The sequence below is a fragment of the Lentinus tigrinus genome (assembly GCF_003813185.1).
Source record: "Lentinus tigrinus ALCF2SS1-7 unplaced genomic scaffold L226scaffold_1, whole genome shotgun sequence".
Lineage (NCBI taxonomy): Eukaryota > Fungi > Basidiomycota > Agaricomycetes > Polyporales > Polyporaceae > Lentinus > Lentinus tigrinus.
This window is the reverse complement of record NW_027137910.1, coordinates 259,495-276,303: the sequence shown is the minus strand read 5'-3', so window position 1 is coordinate 276,303 and position 16,809 is coordinate 259,495. Positions and strand designations below refer to the sequence as shown.

Here is a 16,809-nt window from a genome sequence, read left to right as displayed (position 1 = left end):
CGAGTCATCAGTCAGTTGGGCACGATCATATGCAAAAAGTTTATCTATAGCGGCCCAAGATAGACGCCTGTCTTTCTTGAAGCACTGCGATGTCTCAGGCCAACTCGCGCTCTTTCACCATCCGCGTCCCCGCGACCTCAGCAAACATCGGGCCTGGTTTCGACGTCGTCGGTCTCTCGCTTACTCTTCATCTCACTGTCACTGTCACCCTCGCACCGCCGAGCGCGTCCGATCCAGCTCGACCGCCCCGCATAAGCTACTCCGGCGAAGGCGCGGATGAGGTCCCTCTCGACGCATACAAGAACCTCACGACGCGTGTCGCGCTCTACGTCCTCCGCTGCCATGGCATCTCCAAGTTCCCCGGAAACCTAACCATCCACTGTGCGAACGAGATTCCCTTCGGACGTGGACTGGGTTCGTCCGGCGCGGCAGTCATCGCGGGCGTCCTGCTTGGGAGCGAGCTCGGGCAGCTCAATCTGTCCGTAGAGCGTATGCTCGACTTCGCGCTGATGGTAGAGCGGCATCCGGACAACGTTACGGCGGCACTTGTGGGCGGGTTCGTTGGGTCGTATCTTAGGGAGCTGGATGCCGCCGCCACAGAGGCTGCAAGCGTGCCGCTTAGTGAAGTTCTGCCTGAGTATCCCCCGGATGCGGGTGAAGAATGGGGGATGGATCCCCCTCAACCGCCTTTGGGCATTGGGCACTATGTGCGCTTTGGGTGGTCGCAGAGCATCAAGGCTCTCGCAATCATCCCGCGGTTCGAGCTCAGCACAGCGAAGGCGCGGAGCGTGCTTCCTCAGGAGTACTCGAGGAAAGATCTGGTACGTCTTAATACAACACAGATGGAGCGAACCGTGTGTTGATTGGATGTTCAACAGGTGTTCAACCTCCAGCGGTTGGCTGTGTTGACAACTGCTCTTGCGCGAACGCCGCCCGACCCAGAACTCATCTACGAGGCGATGAAGGACCGCGTCCATCAGCCCTACCGCAAAACTCTCGTACGTATTCCCCCTGTACCCACAATGTACATACGGCACTCATCAGAGATGTTCGCACAGATTCCCGGACTCCCCGAGGTGACGAACAACATCACACCAGCGACACATCCTGGTCTGCTCGGGATCTGTCTTTCCGGCGCAGGACCAACGATCCTCGCGCTTGCCACTGGCGGCTTTGAGGCCATCGCCGAAGATGCACGCGCAATCTTCCAGACGCACGGTATCGAGGTGGATTGGAAGATTCTTGAAATTGCGGGTGGCAGCGTTGTAGAACCGCATCCTTAGGCATATATGCAAACCAAACGTTGTATCAATAGACGATCAGCCCACTCGTTTTTCTTGTCGAGTGTTCGTGGAAAGAAGAGCTACAACCCCGACGTCATTGGTACGGATAACAGCATTAGTGTGGCAATTCATTTGAGTCTGGCATCGTAGTGGGCCTACGAACGCGCCTTCCGCAACGGAGATAAGGAAAGAGTGAAGTCGACTGGTATTGGACACCGGGTCGTGTACTACGGTTACAGCAGCTGGTATACTCCGGATGGTCTACACCCAATAAATACGCCAGATAATCTTACTTGCTCTAGGAACGTCTCTCGTCGGGCTCATGCGACGGTGAAGCTAATTGGGTCGCAGTGGTTAGCCCTGGAACTACTTCCGTAAGTGTCAGAATAACTTACTAGATCATATCATCGAGGGAACCGTGCTGCGCGATGGCCACAAGAGCGGGCTGGTGGTTCGAGGCCGAGTTGATGGACGCAAGACGGTAGACGCCGGCAGGGAGACCACCACCAACCTCCACGGAGAGGATACCGTTCTGAGCCTTGTCATTGAGGCCCTTGAAGAACGCGAACTTGGTGGGGTCAGTAGGCGTGGTGGTGTCGAGAGAGGGGATCGCCTCAACGACGACGTGCGAGTGGCCGTTGATGTTCCCGTTGCTGTCCACCGTCTGGGGCGCAGCGAAGTAGTTCTCGTTCGGGTTCGTGAAGAAGCCCGTGTTGAGGTTCTTGATCGCCATCTGGATCGTGAAGTTCTGGTTCGCCGGGACCTTGTCCCCGTTCTTCGGGTTGACGAACTTGCACGAGGGCATGTTGGCCGTCGACGCGATCACGCCCATCGGCGCCGGGTTGCACGAACCCTGGGTGATCTGGAGCCCGTTGGTGATCTTCAGGTTGGGCACCGTCGCGCAGAAGTTGATGAAGTTGTTCGTCGAGGTGGCCGACGCGACCTGGCCCGCCTCGGGCTGGTCCTGACCGTCGTTCGCGAACCCGGTGGCGATAACTGAGTTAAGGAGCGTCAGAGAGCTCTGGGCGTCGCTGCTGTTTGTAGCACTTCCAGTGGCAGAGTTGTCACCAGCCGCAGTGGACGCCGTACTCGATGCCTGGAGCAAAGGGTCAGTCTGGTAGTCTTAACCAGCGCGCAATTCCACGTACAGCAGCAGAGCTCGTCGTCTTTGAGGCCGCAGTAGACGAGGCGGCGGCAACGCTGGAACCGGAGCTTGAGCTCCCAGATGTTGCGCCAGTGGCAGCGATGCGAGCATCACGGTCGGCGGCAGTAGTGCAAGTAATGCTCGTCCCCGCCGAGTTGACAAGGGGAAGAGCAGCACAGCTGTAAGGATCGGACAGTGAGTGTTGATCACGCCACTTCCAGCAGTAACAGACTCACACCAAGCCAGAGCCGCAGGACTGGGTGACGAATTTTCCGTTGACGCACTGAGCAAACTGGTCGTTAACACAGGCATCTTCACCAGCTTGGCAAGGGGAGTTTGCGGTCAAGGTCTTGAACTTGTCGCTGGGAACGGGAAAGCGGGCCGCCAGCGTTAGTGGCTATACTTAGGACAAAGAAGGCGGGACAAAAGGCATGTGGCACAAAGAAGTTACTCACTTGAGCGCAATGGCATCCTTGCCATTCTGTAGCGTGAAATCGGCACGGCGGCCAAAGTACTGCGGGCGCGCAGAGGCTGCGAGTGCGAGAGAAACAGCGACGAAGAGCGAGTATTTCATGGTTGGTCGTTATACGGCGATCTACGTCGGGTGAGGGAGTGGCAGGTAGCGGAGCTGGACACCGGGTCGCTGTGCAAACCAAGTCGACAGACTCAGGAGACGATCCCAGATCGCGGGGAGGAGAAGGAGCAAGGGGTCGGGAGGGAAAGAAGATGGGGAATCGAGGTCCGCCGGGGCCTACCACTCTTATACCCCGCTAGGACCAAAGCGTCCGATGCCGAACTATGGTGGTTCATTGCAATTTTCCGTGGCCCCGCGCCCGTCCTCATGGGCTATTGAACAATGGCGATGCATTCCGCGGCACGCCACACCTTCTGAATGGTAACAAACAGTCGGGTGTTGGGTGCCGTGGTACGGAAGGAGCATCTACCAAACTCAATTTGCCGGTAAGTGATACCGGCCGAGCTTCCCTGCGGCAACCGATGGACTCCCGGAAGATCACCCAGGTAGCACCCAGCACCCACTGGAAGTACAGACGTGTAAACCTCTGTAGGTGTGCGAGAACAGATCTTGCGTCCTATGAATACGCACATCAAGAGATGAGCTCAGATATTCAGAACCGCCGCAGACGATGATGATCATGCTATGTTTGCATGCGGCATATACATAGCGCGTCCTAGGTTGAGGCTATTTCTGGGTAGCGTTGGCAACAGAGGCTGCCAAACGCACATGGGGTGAAACTGGGTAGACCTCTAGGGCGCTTTAAGCGGGATCAATTGTTGGCCTGGAGTCGTATACAGCCAGGCACGTACGCACCGATTTAGAAGCCGACCACCTGGATCACCTTGAACGCTAAGTATAACCAGAGGCAGTGTGGACTGCTTGGCGGATGCCGATCGGCCGAACAGGCATGGCTCGAAGTAATATGTACTTACAGCCCTTTGCATATTAGTCTGGAATTCGCGACGCGCGAATCTTTATTTGCTCCGAACAAACATTGCCTTACCGGGTAAGAGAAAACAGCCGGTGGCACGAGCCAGTGTGTCCCCAGCCCCGATCCTGCTGCACAGTGCTGCATATCTGAGGCTCTTGCTGCTCAGAAGTGACACACAATTGCACCCTGACCTTCCTAGATTCAATTTCGTGCCAAAATTTGCCCATGAAGTCCTCCAGGAAAACACGCGAGGTTTAGGTTGTTACCTGTTAAGGCAATATTTGTTCGGGACAAACAAAGATTCGCGCGTCGCGAATTCCAGACTGATATGCAAAGGGCTGTAGTTTCGGTGCGGGAGCAGCGGTGTTTGTAGAAACGCATTCGGCGTCGAATCGTGTTGTGAAAGTGCTATGATCTCAGGAAATTTAGTCCTCAACGCTGCCGGCGGACCATAATGTTACTATAGCCTCAGCGAGAAACCACGAGTGTTTCTCTGGTGCAGCTGACCACCGAGATCAGTTTGCGGCGGCATGGTCGACTTGGGAGTGCGATAGACGCGATGGGCGGTGATAACTCTCGTCACGATAGCGACCACCAGCGCAACCTGTCAACATCCAGCAGATCAGATACGCCTCACGAAGCTTGGGAGGTGCCATTTACCTGGACTGTAAGTTGCCCCATGTCAGGCCCACCCAAGATATGATGAGATGTCTGGGTAGATAATAAACGTGAGTTCGGTCCTTCATTGGATTGGTGCATGCAAGCAAGTCTGTAATATTGCCCATCTCTTTCCGGGAAACGGGACATCGCATGGCCTAGGTTCGTATTGACGTACCAATCCGCCCGAACGGACATCCGGCGACTCGGATGATGGGTAGCTATGGACGTGGAACGCTGAGTCTTGTGCCGTACTCTAGAATCCTGGAATGGCCATTGAGTGGCGGACGCACATATAGTGCTTGGGCAGTGCAGTGGTGAAATTATTCGCGGTGCAGGACTCGTCAAGTCATCGTGGTCGTCAAGTAGCAGAGTGGGCGCTTATGTAGGGCCGACAGAAAGTGGCGGTGATCCAATTACTTCGGAGTCCGAGTAGGTGGTACTTCATATTCGATCTGCATAACCTTTGAGTCATAATTTGCTCTTGTCAATAGGGATAGCCTACGATCACATTAATCTTGACTCTGAGGCCTGCCGCCTGTGGTTTGGAGTTGGCGCAGTACGGTCTCAGGCTAGTCGTCCCACCCAGTTCCGCAGACATGAGTCGACTCCCTGCGCATGCTAGCCACTCTCCCCTCCGACCCCCTTCAACCAATCATGCGTTTCCACGTCCTCTCCGGGTATGTACTCGAGAGTCGAACTACGCGAAAGCCTGCGCATTGTATTTTTTTGCCCGGCGGAATCGTTGTACTCGATGGCCGGATAGTGGATCCCTGGCATCGCACGTGAGATGCCGCGTACACACGGCCCACTAAGCAGGCCGAACAATTCCGAGAGCTACATATACTATCGCCTTAGAGGGGTTTATATCAAGTCCAACTACCCACAGATACTCGCCATGGCTGAGCCCGCTAGCAAGCAAGCCGACGCTCCTAAACCCTCAGTGGGATTGATACCCCTCGATGAGACGCTCTACAGCATCGACGATCAGGCTTTGGAGTTCATGAAAGCCCAGACAGGGATACAAGATGCAGAAGAGCTGAAGAGACATATCTTGGCGGTTCAAGCCGAAGCGTATGCGGTGAGATCAGAGTTAACCTCCGTCCGTTTTTGGGAAATGCCAAGCTGAATGGGGAAACCCCGCCGTGGCGTCACAGATCCATCCGTACCCGTGCATTCGCCGCTTCTCTTTCATCCTGTCAGTGAGCGTCACTTCAAACCATAAAGATTTGGGCATTGATTATCATCCTTCTGCAGGCTGAAGCTGGGCCGTCTTCCGGCATACCAACGTCTCCTCACCATCGGCAAGGAACGCAAGGGTGCCATCTTCTTGGATATCGGATGCTGCCGTACGTTCAACGTTCGCAAACTCACATGCAGGGAACAACACTGAATCCTTCATTTTGCCATCCGCAGTTGGCAGCGAGATCCGGAAGGCGGTCGCCGACGGTTTCCCCATCGAGGGCGCGATCGGCTCTGATCTTCACCCCGGTGCGTACCACTCCATACAGGGGATGGGTATCACTATGGTGTCGGGATGATTATTGACTTTGAAAGTAGAGTTCTGGGATCTTGGTCACAAGCTGTTCAAATCGACTCCGGAAACCTTCCCGGTTCCATTCGTCCCGGGAGACGCCTTCGATCCTGCTCATCTCGAAGCCGTACCACCATTCTACGCACCCCCGGACACCCAGGCCCCGCAGCTGTCGACGCTCAAGTCGCTCAACCCCCTCAGAGGGCATGTCTCTGTCATACACGCATCGTCTTTCTTCCACCTTTTCGACGAAGAGAAGCAATTCAAGCTTGCGCAGTCGCTGGCGGGCCTGCTCTCTCCCGAGCCGGGCTCCATGATCCTTGGGTCTCATGGCGGACGGCCTGAGAAAGGGTTCCGGACGGAGTCGAGCCGCACCAACTCCCACGGCATGACGATGTTCTGCCATTCTCCTGAGAGCTGGACCGAACTTTGGGACGGCCAGATATTTAAGAAGGGGACTGTGAAAGTTGAGGCGTTCCTCCTTGAGATCAAGCGCAAGGACCTCGAGCCGACCGACCCCACGCCGGAGGCTAGGTTCTATTTGATGGTTTGGTCAATCACAAGGTTGTGATCGGTCGGATCGACAGCCTGAGAAATCCATGATAACTTGGATGTGAGCCGTCTTCGCTGCTGTCAAATGTGCATGAACTCACCTCACCACCGTCGTCTAGATCTTCTTGATGATGTACGAGTACGCTGTGTATCTAGTTGACCTATTTCTACTTTCGTATGTTTTTCTGGTTTGCGCGCACCACTATTCGGATGAAAGCTGTCACTGAGGTAACATCTTATGATCGTGTGTAGTCTTGGCCGCAGCCTGCAAATCTTCACCCACCCTCCATCATGGTACGCAATCGGAACGCCAGATGTCCAGCCTGAGACCGACAGCGATGAATGGCCTTGACAGGTTTGCAGTCGAGAGTCTTAAACCCGCTGTAATGGCGCAATATGTTCACAGCGCCCGTACTCTCCATCATCGCACGATATCGCAAGCACCGGAACGCTTCTCAGCATGGTCCCGAACGAATCACTTCCACCGCACGAATGCCATCCAGCTGTCAGTGTCACTGCCTCGGTGACCATGATTGCCTGATGTCGCGTCGTGCTGTGCGACCATCGTGCTTGTGAGTGCAACCCGCTACGTACGGTAAGAGGGATGTCCGCTTGTCGACACGCGTGTCTAAGCATCGAGTTAGTGCCGGGCACGGGGTGCGGCCATACGTCCGTATCTCGGCACTATGCACTCTGACCGGAACTGGAGTACAAGATGTCCCATGAACGGCCCTTATTTATGCTTGCAGAGCGGAGGCATGCCCACCATTCATCCTCGTCATCCTCCCTTCCGCGATGACGGCTCTCCTTGGCGCATCCAACGCCCCTTCCGCAACCAACGGTAACGGCCAGGCGAAGATCGAGAGAGACCCGCTGTTGGAGGCATCATACTCGTCTATTACCCCTGAGGAGCTTGACTTTGTCAGGCAGCAAACGGGTGTACAGGATGATGTCGCACTTCGCGAGCACATCTTGCATGTGCAAGCGGAAGCCTTTGCGGTGCATCCGTATCCGTGCATACGCCGGTTTGCCTTCATTAAGTAGGTGTCATCTTGGCGTTCGGTGTCGAGCATTGGCGGCATGTACTGAGATCGGTCAAGGATGAAGCTCTCACCACGCATCCCCGCATATAACCAATTACTCAAACTCGGCCGAGAGCGGGAAGATGCAATTCTCCTGGATATCGGATGCTGCTGTGAGTCAATATCGGAGCACCGAGCGAAGTGAGAGTGCTCACCTATGTGTAGTCGGCAACGATGTTAGAAAAGCCGTCGCAGATGGATTCCCCGTTCACAATGTCGTCGCAACCGACATTCATCCCGGTCAGTGACATCTGGGTATGCCCTTCCTCCACTCATCTGACCAATGGTCGACAGAGTTCTGGGACTTTGGCCACAAGCTGTTCGGCACCATCCAGGAGACATTCCCCGCACGTTTCTTCGCCGGGGACGTACTCACCCCCGCCCACCTGGACCTTGTACCGCCCTTTGCGTCTCCTCCCACTACGCCCCGCCCCGAGCTTTCCACGCTCGCCTCCCTGAACCCACTGCGGGGACACGTCTCCGCCATCCACATCTCTGCGGTGTTCCACCTCTTCTCTGAGGAGGAGCAGGTGCAGCTCGCGCACAAACTTGGGGGGCTACTCTCCCCCGAGCCCGGATCGATTATCTTCGGGCTACAGAGTGGGCGGGCGGAGAAGGGATTCCGCGTTGAGGCGGGGGTGCCGAACTCGCACGGGAAACAGATGTTCTGCCATTCGTCGGAGAGCTGGACGGAGCTTTGGGAGAGCGTGTTCCCGCCCGGGACAATTCGCGTCGACGCGGATGTGAGGGAACTGGATAGGGACGATCTGAAGCCCGTGGCTGAGGGAGCGAAGTTCTGGGTCTTGACTTGGTGTGTTACTAGACTGTGAGACACCTGTCTTGGCATACGCTTTCTTCCGATTAAGGACCTACATAGACAGCAGTGTGCAGTTGTTGCGTCTTCATACCCCTTTCGGCGTTGGTTTCAACAACCCGCGCTTGCATATAGCACCAATCGTTGACCGTACTGGTCTCGATACCATGTAATTGCACAAGAAATACATCGCAGCATCAGTGAGGTTATTACAAGCCGTCAGTTTGGTAAACTGCGCACGTCCCTTCCGTATGTCTACTTCAAGCCGTCGTCTCTGATCACGCCAATCATGCCTTGGGCTCCGCCTCCTCAAGTGGCGGAGGGCCATCGTCGTCCGAGTCGTCGTCCTCCACATCCGCACCGGAGGAGCCCGCCGCATCTGGGTCAAAGCCGCCTGCGCCGCCGCCACCCATGGACTTGAGCATCTGTGACAGACCCTCGTATGTCAGTACCGCAGTGACGCGTTGCGGATGCATAGGAAGACTCACGGATTCGATGTCGCCCATGCCGCCCATGCCACCCATGCCAGGCATACCCCCCATCCCGGGCATACCCCCCATCCCGGGCATACCCCCCATCCCGGGCATACCCCCCATCCCAGGCATACCGCCCATACCACCCATGCCGCCCATGTCAAAGTCCTCGTCGAGCGCCGCCTTGTCGCCGTCCTGCTCGTCCTCGTCGACCCACTTGGAGAAGTCGGTCTTAATGAACGCGTTGCGGACCTTCTCCTTGGTCAGGCGGGGCCAGTACTCGGCCTTCAGCTCCTTTTTGCGGAGTAGGAGTTGGAATGAGCGCGAGGACAAGTTTTTCGATGATTGCTTCAAGAGGCGAGATATGAATGATCGGCACGTTTGAGAGTGGAGATAGTTGGCACGCACCTCTGGCACAACTTCCTCGAACAGGTTGATTGAGAACTCATAGTCCTTCTCCTCAATGCCCTTGTCGGCGCTAGAGTCGAGGTATACGCGTCAGTACGCGTACTCGGACGCGTCTATAGCAATACAGGGGCGACTCACTTGCCCGCCTTCGCCTTGAACGAGAGCGTTGTTGGCGTGAGGTCGTACTGTAGCGTGTCGGGCTTGATGTCGGGCAGATTTACCGTCACATACAAAATGTTCTGCAACGCCACTTTCGTGAGTACACCGACGCGTACTGTGATCGTAACAAAAGGCGTGAATCGCTCACCTTCTTCTCATCAGACTCGGAGCTGCGCTGTGCCCACAAAACTTCTGGGTGGAGTGTCATCTTGGATCTTGTCGTCGTTGGCGATGGTGAGCTCGAGGGCGGATATTAATGAGGAACAGTGTGAGGAACGCTCTCGAAGTCAGAAGAACTTTTTGGCGTCTACATACCCCGACGCGCAACGCGTTTCCCCACACGCGTCTACACAGCGTCTGCGTGCGACGTAATGGCGCCTACGAGGATTTCTTGTACTTAACGCATGCCTCCCAGATGCTGGTTTATGGCAACTGCAATATGAATGTACAGGATATGCTCTAGCTCATCTATCGCACGTATTGATATGAAACCATTTGACATTCACGCGGCGCATGTGTGGTTGAACTCTGTGGGAGAGGCAGTCTGGGAGACATCTCCTTCGCCGTGCTTTCAATATAAGAGCAAGGTGTGCTCTCATCGAGCAATGAGGAGTCCAGGAGTCCAGGACTCGTCTCTGTTTGAGTGAGATTCGCGGAAGTGGGGCTCTACAGTAACATAGTAATAGCGCTCACCGCGAAAGCCGAGGATGGTACTACCTCTACCACTACCACCACCATCTCCACCGCCACCCCTTACGCCGAGGCCAACCAACGGACGGTACGAGGGACGTGCAACGTTATCCAAGATGTGGTGAGTCCTGCTCGTGTGCAATTGGGTGTCTGTGAAGGCTCACTGCTGCAGGTGCACACGATGGTACCTGCCATTGGTCTTGCTGCCAATACCGATTGCGCCACCCTACTTCCTCCTCCTGTTTCTTTTTTCGACTACTATGCATGCACGGCCATGGTGAGCGTCACAGACATTTCGCCACGCTGTAAAAACTGAACATCGATGCAGTTTTTACTGCATGGTCTTGCTTACAGCTATGTTCATGTCGACATGCTATTGGCCTCCAGTACCCATTGAAACTCCCCTCGTGCCGCCATGGTCCGACAACGTGACAACCTACGCTGATGCACTGCGCTCCATGCTCCCCAACCTGCCCCAAGAAAAGCTCCCAACTACTATCCCTGTAGCTGACCGCTGCTGGTGCGACCTCTCGCACGGCTTCTTCGCACCCTTCAACAACACAAAATGGGAGGAACTGTCTGTGATGCGGGCGAAGGAGAACCTGGAGAAGGAGATGGCTGCGGAGGAGATGGCACGCGAGCAAGCAATGTGCGAGGCAGCTGGAGGAGAGGAAACTATGGGTTCGGGTGCGTGCAAGGTGCTCGAAGCAGAACCAGCAACTCCAGAGGAGACACCCATCCCGAGCCTGAGCTTTCCAGAGAGCTTGATCTGGAAGTTCGTCCAGAGGCTGCGTTCCAGAGGGAAGGCCACGGGCGCAATTCCGTCGGCTCCCTCCAAAGCAGAGGTCCTCGAGTCTTCACAAGAGTCAGAAGAATTTTCAGAACCCGAAGCGACCGTGTCAGACGCGCCGAAGGTTACCACCAGCCCCGAACAGTCCTCGGTGCGACTGCCGTGGCTACGTCGAGAGTACGACCTGCGAAGGTTTGGCTTTGCGATGGTTCTCGACTTCGGCTGGTCTGCTTCGCATGTATGATTGACGGAAAGGAGTAATTTAGGGTCGATGTAATACTGTACTGTATCTGGGATATCCACTCATAGATTGTCGCGCGATACCACTGTATTAGCACTTCCGCGGTTCTGGTCATCTTCGGACTTGTTGGCGACGCCGCCCTTAAACGAACACGCGCATAGTTCAGGGCTGTTGCCTGCTGTCGCCCTCTCATTCCACAGTCACGACTCACCACGCAGGTGCGCACAAGGTGCACAAGCAGCAGAACTTGGCCCTGACTTGGCCGTTTCGGCATAGTCGGGTGTGACGAAGTTGCACGTGCCAGGGAGAGCGCTTCGGACGCGTCGCGGTGAGGGCGAAGCGACGGAACTCCTCCTGCGCTTTCGACCACGACCAACTCTCTCCCCGCCCGGACGGGCACCAACGACGATGGCGTCCTCCAGCAAGTCTTCTGGTCCCAACAAAGACAAGAAGCGCGCCGCGCCAGAGCCACTGGCAGGAGGCAGCACTGGCAGCACCTCGTCCGGCTCGAGCAAGTTTGACACAGTATCCAAGGCCATTCTCTCGCCGTTCACGTCTCGCAAACACGACTCAGCCAAAATACTTACAGATCGTGCGTGTTATCCTCAACTTTTACTGCATAAGCCGGACGCTGAGTGGTAGACACATTGTTGCTCCACTTGCGCTCGCGGTGGTTTCCCCCCTCCAGTGGCCCCCGTTATTATGACCCCACGCATGATTGGTGCAGCAACCGTGTCGGGACGATCTCGTGGCTCTGTCAGTGGTGGAAATTCGACCGTCGACTTCGCAACGCTTGGTCGCGCTCCCCTACGTCTCGGCTTCGGCTCGCGCCGGGTGACGTCGCGCGACCTCCAGATCGTCGAAGCTACAGATGAACTCCTTGGTGAAGAAGTTCCTGAACCGGACGTCGTTGCGCAGAACGTCTCCTTGCTCCGAGGATTCAATGCGACCATCCCGAGTGCCGAAAAGAGTCGCATACGGAGGAGGCAGACGAGGAACGTGGACACTCCGAAGCTGGGGCTGAAGAGGATGAGCTTGGGTGCACGAGGTATGCTGGGTGATGAGGAAGATCATGACGGGGAGAGCGTGGCGAGTGAGGATGACGTGGTTATGGTCGGGCGGTCGGAACGGACTCAGAGAGGAAGGAAGGTCAAGGCGAAGCGGAAAGGGAGGCAGAGTCTCAGCGCGAGTAAGCATTTCGGGGCAGACGAGCTCATCCGGCAGACGCATGAGATTGAGCGAGACAAGGAGAACATCCATGTCCGCAGGGTGCGTATAGCATGTCGACTCCCGTTCAGCAGTCTCTCAAAAGGTTTTGCAGACTCTCATCAACAACGAGATTGAGGAAATATCTCACAAGATCGAAGCATTGGATGCCATCCGAGCGAAGCTGGAACAGGACCTGCTCAAACTGCAGGAGGAAGAGTTGGAGCTCGATGACGAGCGTACGTACCGTCCTCTTGCGTCAGTCCCGGCAGAGTGTCTGAGATTGTGTGGTCCCGTAGTGGAAGGCGTCCGAGAACGTCTCGAGCTGGAGGAGTCTGCAAGTCAGCCTGCCAGGAGCCTCTCGCGTTCAGCTCACTTGCCTCCGAGCTCAAGACGACGAAAAGGTCCCGCGTTTTTGCCATCAGAACATGACGATCTACCTCCGGGTGTCGCTTTCATGGTAATGTCCCTACCTAACTTTTCCTCCACGTTACCTCATAGTCTCTCCCCAGTCACTGGAAAGCCACACGACCCCTATTACCGCACTCGATTTCTCAGAACCTTACGGCACTCTCGTATCGGCCAGCCAAGAGGACACGCAACCACGCGTGTGGGACCTACTCACTGGGGAGGAGATCGGCCGTCTGCGTGGGCACCGCGGGACGGTGAAGTGCATCCAAGTCGAGGACCACATTTGCTTGACCGGTAGCGAAGACAGCACCGTGCGAGTCTGGGACTTGCGGCAGGTGGACGAAGACGAAGATTGGGAGTCTGGGGAGATGCTCAGCCTCAGTGATGTTGCGGAAGAGGACGAGACGGCAGAAGAGCACGTGAACGGCATCCGACACGGTGACAGCGACAGCAGTCGGCCGCAGAGTGCTGTGGAGCGGGAGGGACCATGCATCCGGACATTAGAGGGGCACACCAAGGCCGTGTCGACGATGTACTTTGAGGATGAGTGCCTGGTAGGTGTCGGGATCCTCATTGTCTCCTTGCGCATACTCATCGCTCTCAGGTGACGGGTGCTTCGGACAAGACCATGCGCCAGTGGGATCTTACTACTGGTCAATGCGTCATGACCATGGACATCCTCTGGGCAATCTCGCATCCACCTACCTCAGCACCTGGTACCGCGCTTCCCAACCATCTCTTCCCCGGTGCCGCGGCCGCCGCGGGTACGTTCGCGGTCCCGACACCCCCATACGCGGACGGCACGTGGGAGCTGTATCAGGACTTCGTCGGCGCTCTTCAGTTCTGGGGTTACGCTCTCGTCAGCGGCAGCGGCGACGGTGCGGTCAGGATGTGGGATAGTGAGTCTATTGCCACTGGCTTCTCTTTCTCCCTCCGTGCTCAGTGGCTGACCGTCGGACATAGTGCGCACTGGCCAGCCTCACCGTACGCTGCTCGGGCACACAGGGCCTGTCACATGTCTCCAGTTCGACGAGTTACACATCGTCAGCGGCAGCCTCGACAAGTCCATTCGGGTACGTCTTATCTCGTTGAGTGTGAATCTCTCCCCTGCTCATCGAGGTCCGTGCGTTCCGCGTTCGCACATACAGATTTGGGACGTGCGCACGGGTGGCATCTTCGAGACCCTCAAGTACGAACATGCCGTTACAGCCTTGCAGTTCGACACCCGCAAGATTGTCGCGGCCACGGGCGAGAACGGCATCAAGGTGCGCTTCTTCACCTTTTCAGCGGCATAGTAGCCTCAGTTGGGCGCTTGCCGCGGCGGCCGGATGGAGTGCTAACCTGTTGTCCCCCTCGCGTTCCCAGATATACAACCGGACAAGCATGCAGCAATCCACGCTCATGACGAACGGACACACGCGTCCGGTCGAACGTCTGCGGTATATGGACCGGTACATGGCCTCGGGCGGGCGGGACTCGGTCGTCAAAATCTGGGCACTCTGATTCTCCTGCCGCGAAGCACATCCGTCGTCTACCCCGCTGGCACCCGCGGGAGAAAGAAGTCCATACGGCGGCTTTGGCTCTGGCGGGTGTTCAGTGATGCCGTGGTGTTCGTGTGTTGTGTTCATGGACATGGACGTGGACAGGGACATTGACAGCGAGGGACGTCATGGATGCTTATCGCGGATACGAGCGGTGCCGGTCGGCTCTCCATGTTGACACGGCACTGGTGCGGTTGCGGTGGTGTCGTCAGGATAACCTAGAGCTCGCGAACGGAGCATAATGCCAATCAAGGGGGAGTAATGTACATTGCATATACGGTACAATTATTGGGTGCGAAACTTAAAGAATTACGGTCATGAAGAGCAGGTCCGCCGATGGTTGGTAGCGAAAGTTACCCAGAAGTGTACGAAACATCACTGAGTAAGAAGCTCATCCGTTGATCAGCTGGAACCGGACGGCGCAGTAGAGCGTTAACGTTACAATAGTTGCGAATCCATTTATGCAGACGAAGCTACCTGCGAGACAGTCTTGGAAATATTCTTGATTTTCTTGCACTCTTCACGGGCATTGGCAGCGCGCTCGGTGTGTAGCGTCCCGTCACGATAGTAGCGGTAGAGATACCTTGGAATTGTGAATACAGGGAGATCAGCTAATATTGGGAGGAAAGATGGCGTACCGGAGGCAAGACTCCTCCTTGAAGTCGGCATACACCTTCCTATTCGACTTGCGCTATTACGGCTTAGTTATGGTCCGAACATATCGAGGGCCACACTCTCCCACCTCTTCTCTTCGGGCCTCCTCTTCGTATTTATGGCTCTGGTGGATGAGGAAGTGATCTGAGAGAACGTAGAAGGAAACCCCGCTGAGGTACATCTCGAACAGGCAGGCGGCTTTGTTGCCGCCGTAGCCGGCGAATCGTTCGTCACACCTGCACAGAGATGCAGGCGAACGTTAGGAGCAAATAGAACCATGCGACAGGGAAGCACTAACCAGGTGACACGCTTGCTGGTGATGACATACGGTTCGTATGCACTCTGATACTGCTCAACCTTGTAGATGCCGCCCGAGCCCGCTGGGATTGAGTAGTATTTCTCGTAGTCGGTGCTATTGTGACCTGGCGCCCAGGAGGCATGGAAGGCCGCGATAGCAGGTGGGTTAACTTGCGCCAGCTTGACTAACGTCTGCTCAGAATGGCATCGATCAGTGTGTCTTAATTTCGAGGGAAAGCATAAGGGTTATTCGGGAGCATGACGCGGCAGCCAACGCACCTGTTTGTCACCAGGGAAGCTGCGCTGGTCTACACCGTCTTCCTGCTTCACGTATTCAAAAGCAGGCACGACAAGAGCCGCGGTGCCTTCGCGGAGCCGCTGGACTATTTCTGTGCCGTTCGCGCCTTCTGGAATGGAGGACTGCGCGTGGGGCGTTGTGCGAACAGCGTGACGGATTGGGCTCGAGGAGGCCGCACGGATAGCGTCTCGGATGAAGCCGCGCCAGTCGGTGCAGACCGCGAAGTCGACATCGAGCATCATAACGAATTCTGTACGTGCGAAGAGCCGTGCGGCGTTCCGCCAGACGTTAAACTGCCGGCCGCCTTCGCCGTCCGTGCTAGAGGTCGCTTTGGGAGACAGAGCACTGGTGAAGGGCGAGAGGGCCAAATGGACGTCAACATATTGGGAGAATAGCGGAGAAGACGCATATAGTGCATGGAGATTGCTCAGAGCGACGCGAGAAGGATGGTCTGCCTTGAGGGTCGAGAAAGAGGAGTGCAAAGGCAGCGGGATATGGATGGTGACGGAGATAGGGCCTCGATAGCGCTCGACAAGCTGCTTCAACACCCGGAACCTGTTGCCTGTCACCAGAGTGGTAATCGTAACATCGTCCGAGTCGATGAGGTTGGTGGCTTTGAAGTAGAACGGGATGATACGCGTCGGATGTATAGCCTCGGAGAAAGCCTTCGACAGCAGAGTCTCTTCACTGACCCCATAAGCTGAGACATGCCCTATCTTGCGTGCAGAGACCTTGGAGCGGGGAAACTGCACTAGCTCGGAAGATGCGTATCGTGAAGTCGAAACGTCGGCCCAGTGGTCGTCGTCCAGAAGTACTGCAAGGTCCAGATCGGAGTTAACGTCTGGAACGCTGGGGCTAGTGCCCTGATAGAATTTGTCAACAGGATGAGCATTTGTAGACGTAGAAACAGTCGACGGCCAGGATAAACGAGCAAGCGGTGACAGGATATAGAACCAAGTGGTATGAATGACAGCGACGATGGTGTAGAGGCTGATCAAGAATTGCAGGGGCTTCAGCATCGTGTTTCCGCTGGTTTTCGTCGTCTGCGTCGTCTAGAATGGGCGGCAGCGGAACGTCTGCGAAGGCTGACGATGGGGGCAAAGACTAAGACGCGTCGTGTCGGGAAT

General features: G+C 56.0%; 9 protein-coding genes across 9 annotated transcripts; 5 read left to right on the top strand and 4 right to left on the bottom strand.

The window, feature by feature from the left end:
* Positions 1-72: 72 nt before the first annotated feature.
* On the top strand, positions 73-1,630 carry L226DRAFT_2686 (homoserine kinase). Its single transcript, XM_067673451.1, has 3 exons — positions 73-821; positions 879-998; positions 1,059-1,630. The coding sequence occupies exons 1-3, from the start codon at positions 90-92 to the stop codon at positions 1,281-1,283; spliced, it is 1,077 nt and encodes a 358-aa protein (XP_067542186.1). The 5' UTR covers positions 73-89; the 3' UTR covers positions 1,284-1,630.
* Positions 1,452-3,113, bottom strand: L226DRAFT_2676 (uncharacterized protein). Its single transcript, XM_067673445.1, has 5 exons — positions 2,883-3,113; positions 2,664-2,789; positions 2,432-2,606; positions 1,679-2,379; positions 1,452-1,619 (listed from the first exon to the last, which is right to left on the bottom strand). Exons 1-5 carry the CDS (start codon positions 2,999-3,001, stop codon positions 1,604-1,606), a joined length of 1,137 nt encoding a protein of 378 aa, XP_067542185.1. The 5' UTR covers positions 3,002-3,113; the 3' UTR covers positions 1,452-1,603.
* A 1,097-nt stretch (positions 3,114-4,210) lies between these two features.
* On the bottom strand, positions 4,211-4,855 carry L226DRAFT_527885 (uncharacterized protein). The gene is made up of 2 exons (XM_067679209.1): positions 4,568-4,855; positions 4,211-4,479 (listed from the first exon to the last, which is right to left on the bottom strand). Exons 1-2 carry the CDS (start codon positions 4,658-4,660, stop codon positions 4,336-4,338), a joined length of 237 nt encoding a protein of 78 aa, XP_067542184.1. The 5' UTR covers positions 4,661-4,855; the 3' UTR covers positions 4,211-4,335.
* A 545-nt stretch (positions 4,856-5,400) lies between these two features.
* On the top strand, positions 5,401-6,831 carry L226DRAFT_474830 (uncharacterized protein). Its single transcript, XM_067676635.1, has 6 exons — positions 5,401-5,613; positions 5,690-5,730; positions 5,790-5,881; positions 5,949-6,023; positions 6,093-6,679; positions 6,738-6,831. Exons 1-5 carry the CDS (start codon positions 5,431-5,433, stop codon positions 6,635-6,637), a joined length of 936 nt encoding a protein of 311 aa, XP_067542183.1. The 5' UTR covers positions 5,401-5,430; the 3' UTR covers positions 6,638-6,679; positions 6,738-6,831.
* Positions 6,832-7,335: 504 nt separating this feature from the next.
* On the top strand, positions 7,336-8,653 carry L226DRAFT_474828 (uncharacterized protein). The gene is made up of 4 exons (XM_067676634.1): positions 7,336-7,658; positions 7,719-7,813; positions 7,866-7,940; positions 7,995-8,653. The coding sequence occupies exons 1-4, from the start codon at positions 7,414-7,416 to the stop codon at positions 8,528-8,530; spliced, it is 951 nt and encodes a 316-aa protein (XP_067542182.1). The 5' UTR covers positions 7,336-7,413; the 3' UTR covers positions 8,531-8,653.
* A 148-nt stretch (positions 8,654-8,801) lies between these two features.
* Positions 8,802-9,762, bottom strand: L226DRAFT_517940 (HSP20-like chaperone; the record flags this gene model as incomplete). Its single annotated transcript, XM_067678532.1, has 5 exons — positions 8,802-8,939; positions 9,003-9,335; positions 9,396-9,465; positions 9,534-9,634; positions 9,703-9,762. The coding sequence occupies 5 exons, from the start codon at positions 9,760-9,762 to the stop codon at positions 8,802-8,804; spliced, it is 702 nt and encodes a 233-aa protein (XP_067542181.1).
* Positions 9,763-10,504: 742 nt separating this feature from the next.
* On the top strand, positions 10,505-11,278 carry L226DRAFT_564291 (uncharacterized protein; the record flags this gene model as incomplete). The annotated part of the gene is made up of 2 exons (XM_067683631.1): positions 10,505-10,521; positions 10,573-11,278. 2 exons carry the CDS (start codon positions 10,505-10,507, stop codon positions 11,276-11,278), a joined length of 723 nt encoding a protein of 240 aa, XP_067542180.1.
* Positions 11,279-11,786: 508 nt separating this feature from the next.
* L226DRAFT_474827 (WD40 repeat-like protein) lies at positions 11,787-14,767 on the top strand. The gene is made up of 8 exons (XM_067676633.1): positions 11,787-12,544; positions 12,597-12,720; positions 12,781-12,941; positions 12,994-13,446; positions 13,497-13,791; positions 13,856-13,965; positions 14,041-14,157; positions 14,258-14,767. Exons 1-8 carry the CDS (start codon positions 11,978-11,980, stop codon positions 14,393-14,395), a joined length of 1,965 nt encoding a protein of 654 aa, XP_067542179.1. The 5' UTR covers positions 11,787-11,977; the 3' UTR covers positions 14,396-14,767.
* L226DRAFT_548839 (uncharacterized protein) lies at positions 14,682-16,701 on the bottom strand (the record flags this gene model as incomplete). Its single annotated transcript, XM_067682633.1, has 6 exons — positions 14,682-14,733; positions 14,903-15,016; positions 15,072-15,124; positions 15,176-15,323; positions 15,386-15,576; positions 15,664-16,701. 6 exons carry the CDS (start codon positions 16,699-16,701, stop codon positions 14,682-14,684), a joined length of 1,596 nt encoding a protein of 531 aa, XP_067542178.1.
* Positions 16,702-16,809: the final 108 nt, after the last annotated feature.

Bases quoted from the DNA above. Each gene is read 5' to 3' on its own strand.
- L226DRAFT_2686 (XM_067673451.1), top strand. From the start codon at position 90: ATGTCTCAGGCCAACTCGCGCTCTTTCACCATCCGCGTCCCCGCGACC. The intron at 822-878 runs GTACGTCTTAAT...GATGTTCAACAG, and splicing joins AGTACTCGAGGAAAGATCTG to GTGTTCAACCTCCAGCGGTT. The intron at 999-1,058 runs GTACGTATTCCC...ATGTTCGCACAG, and splicing joins AGCCCTACCGCAAAACTCTC to ATTCCCGGACTCCCCGAGGT.
- L226DRAFT_2676 (XM_067673445.1), bottom strand. From the start codon at position 3,001: ATGAAATACTCGCTCTTCGTCGCTGTTTCTCTCGCACTCGCAGCCTCT. The intron at 2,607-2,663 runs GTGAGTCTGTTA...CGATCCTTACAG, and splicing joins TCCTGCGGCTCTGGCTTGGT to CTGTGCTGCTCTTCCCCTTG. The intron at 2,380-2,431 runs GTACGTGGAATT...CCTTTGCTCCAG, and splicing joins AGACGACGAGCTCTGCTGCT to GCATCGAGTACGGCGTCCAC.
- L226DRAFT_527885 (XM_067679209.1), bottom strand. From the start codon at position 4,660: ATGGGCAATATTACAGACTTGCTTGCATGCACCAATCCAATGAAGGAC. The intron at 4,480-4,567 runs GTGGGCCTGACA...GGATGTTGACAG, and splicing joins GACATCTCATCATATCTTGG to GTTGCGCTGGTGGTCGCTAT.
- L226DRAFT_474830 (XM_067676635.1), top strand. From the start codon at position 5,431: ATGGCTGAGCCCGCTAGCAAGCAAGCCGACGCTCCTAAACCCTCAGTG. The intron at 5,731-5,789 runs GTCAGTGAGCGT...ATCCTTCTGCAG, and splicing joins CGCCGCTTCTCTTTCATCCT to GCTGAAGCTGGGCCGTCTTC. The intron at 5,882-5,948 runs GTACGTTCAACG...TGCCATCCGCAG, and splicing joins CTTGGATATCGGATGCTGCC to TTGGCAGCGAGATCCGGAAG.
- L226DRAFT_474828 (XM_067676634.1), top strand. From the start codon at position 7,414: ATGACGGCTCTCCTTGGCGCATCCAACGCCCCTTCCGCAACCAACGGT. The intron at 7,814-7,865 runs GTGAGTCAATAT...ACCTATGTGTAG, and splicing joins CCTGGATATCGGATGCTGCT to TCGGCAACGATGTTAGAAAA. The intron at 7,941-7,994 runs GTCAGTGACATC...AATGGTCGACAG, and splicing joins CGCAACCGACATTCATCCCG to AGTTCTGGGACTTTGGCCAC.
- L226DRAFT_474827 (XM_067676633.1), top strand. From the start codon at position 11,978: ATGACCCCACGCATGATTGGTGCAGCAACCGTGTCGGGACGATCTCGT. The intron at 12,545-12,596 runs GTGCGTATAGCA...AAGGTTTTGCAG, and splicing joins AGAACATCCATGTCCGCAGG to ACTCTCATCAACAACGAGAT. The intron at 14,158-14,257 runs GTGCGCTTCTTC...TCGCGTTCCCAG, and splicing joins CGGGCGAGAACGGCATCAAG to ATATACAACCGGACAAGCAT.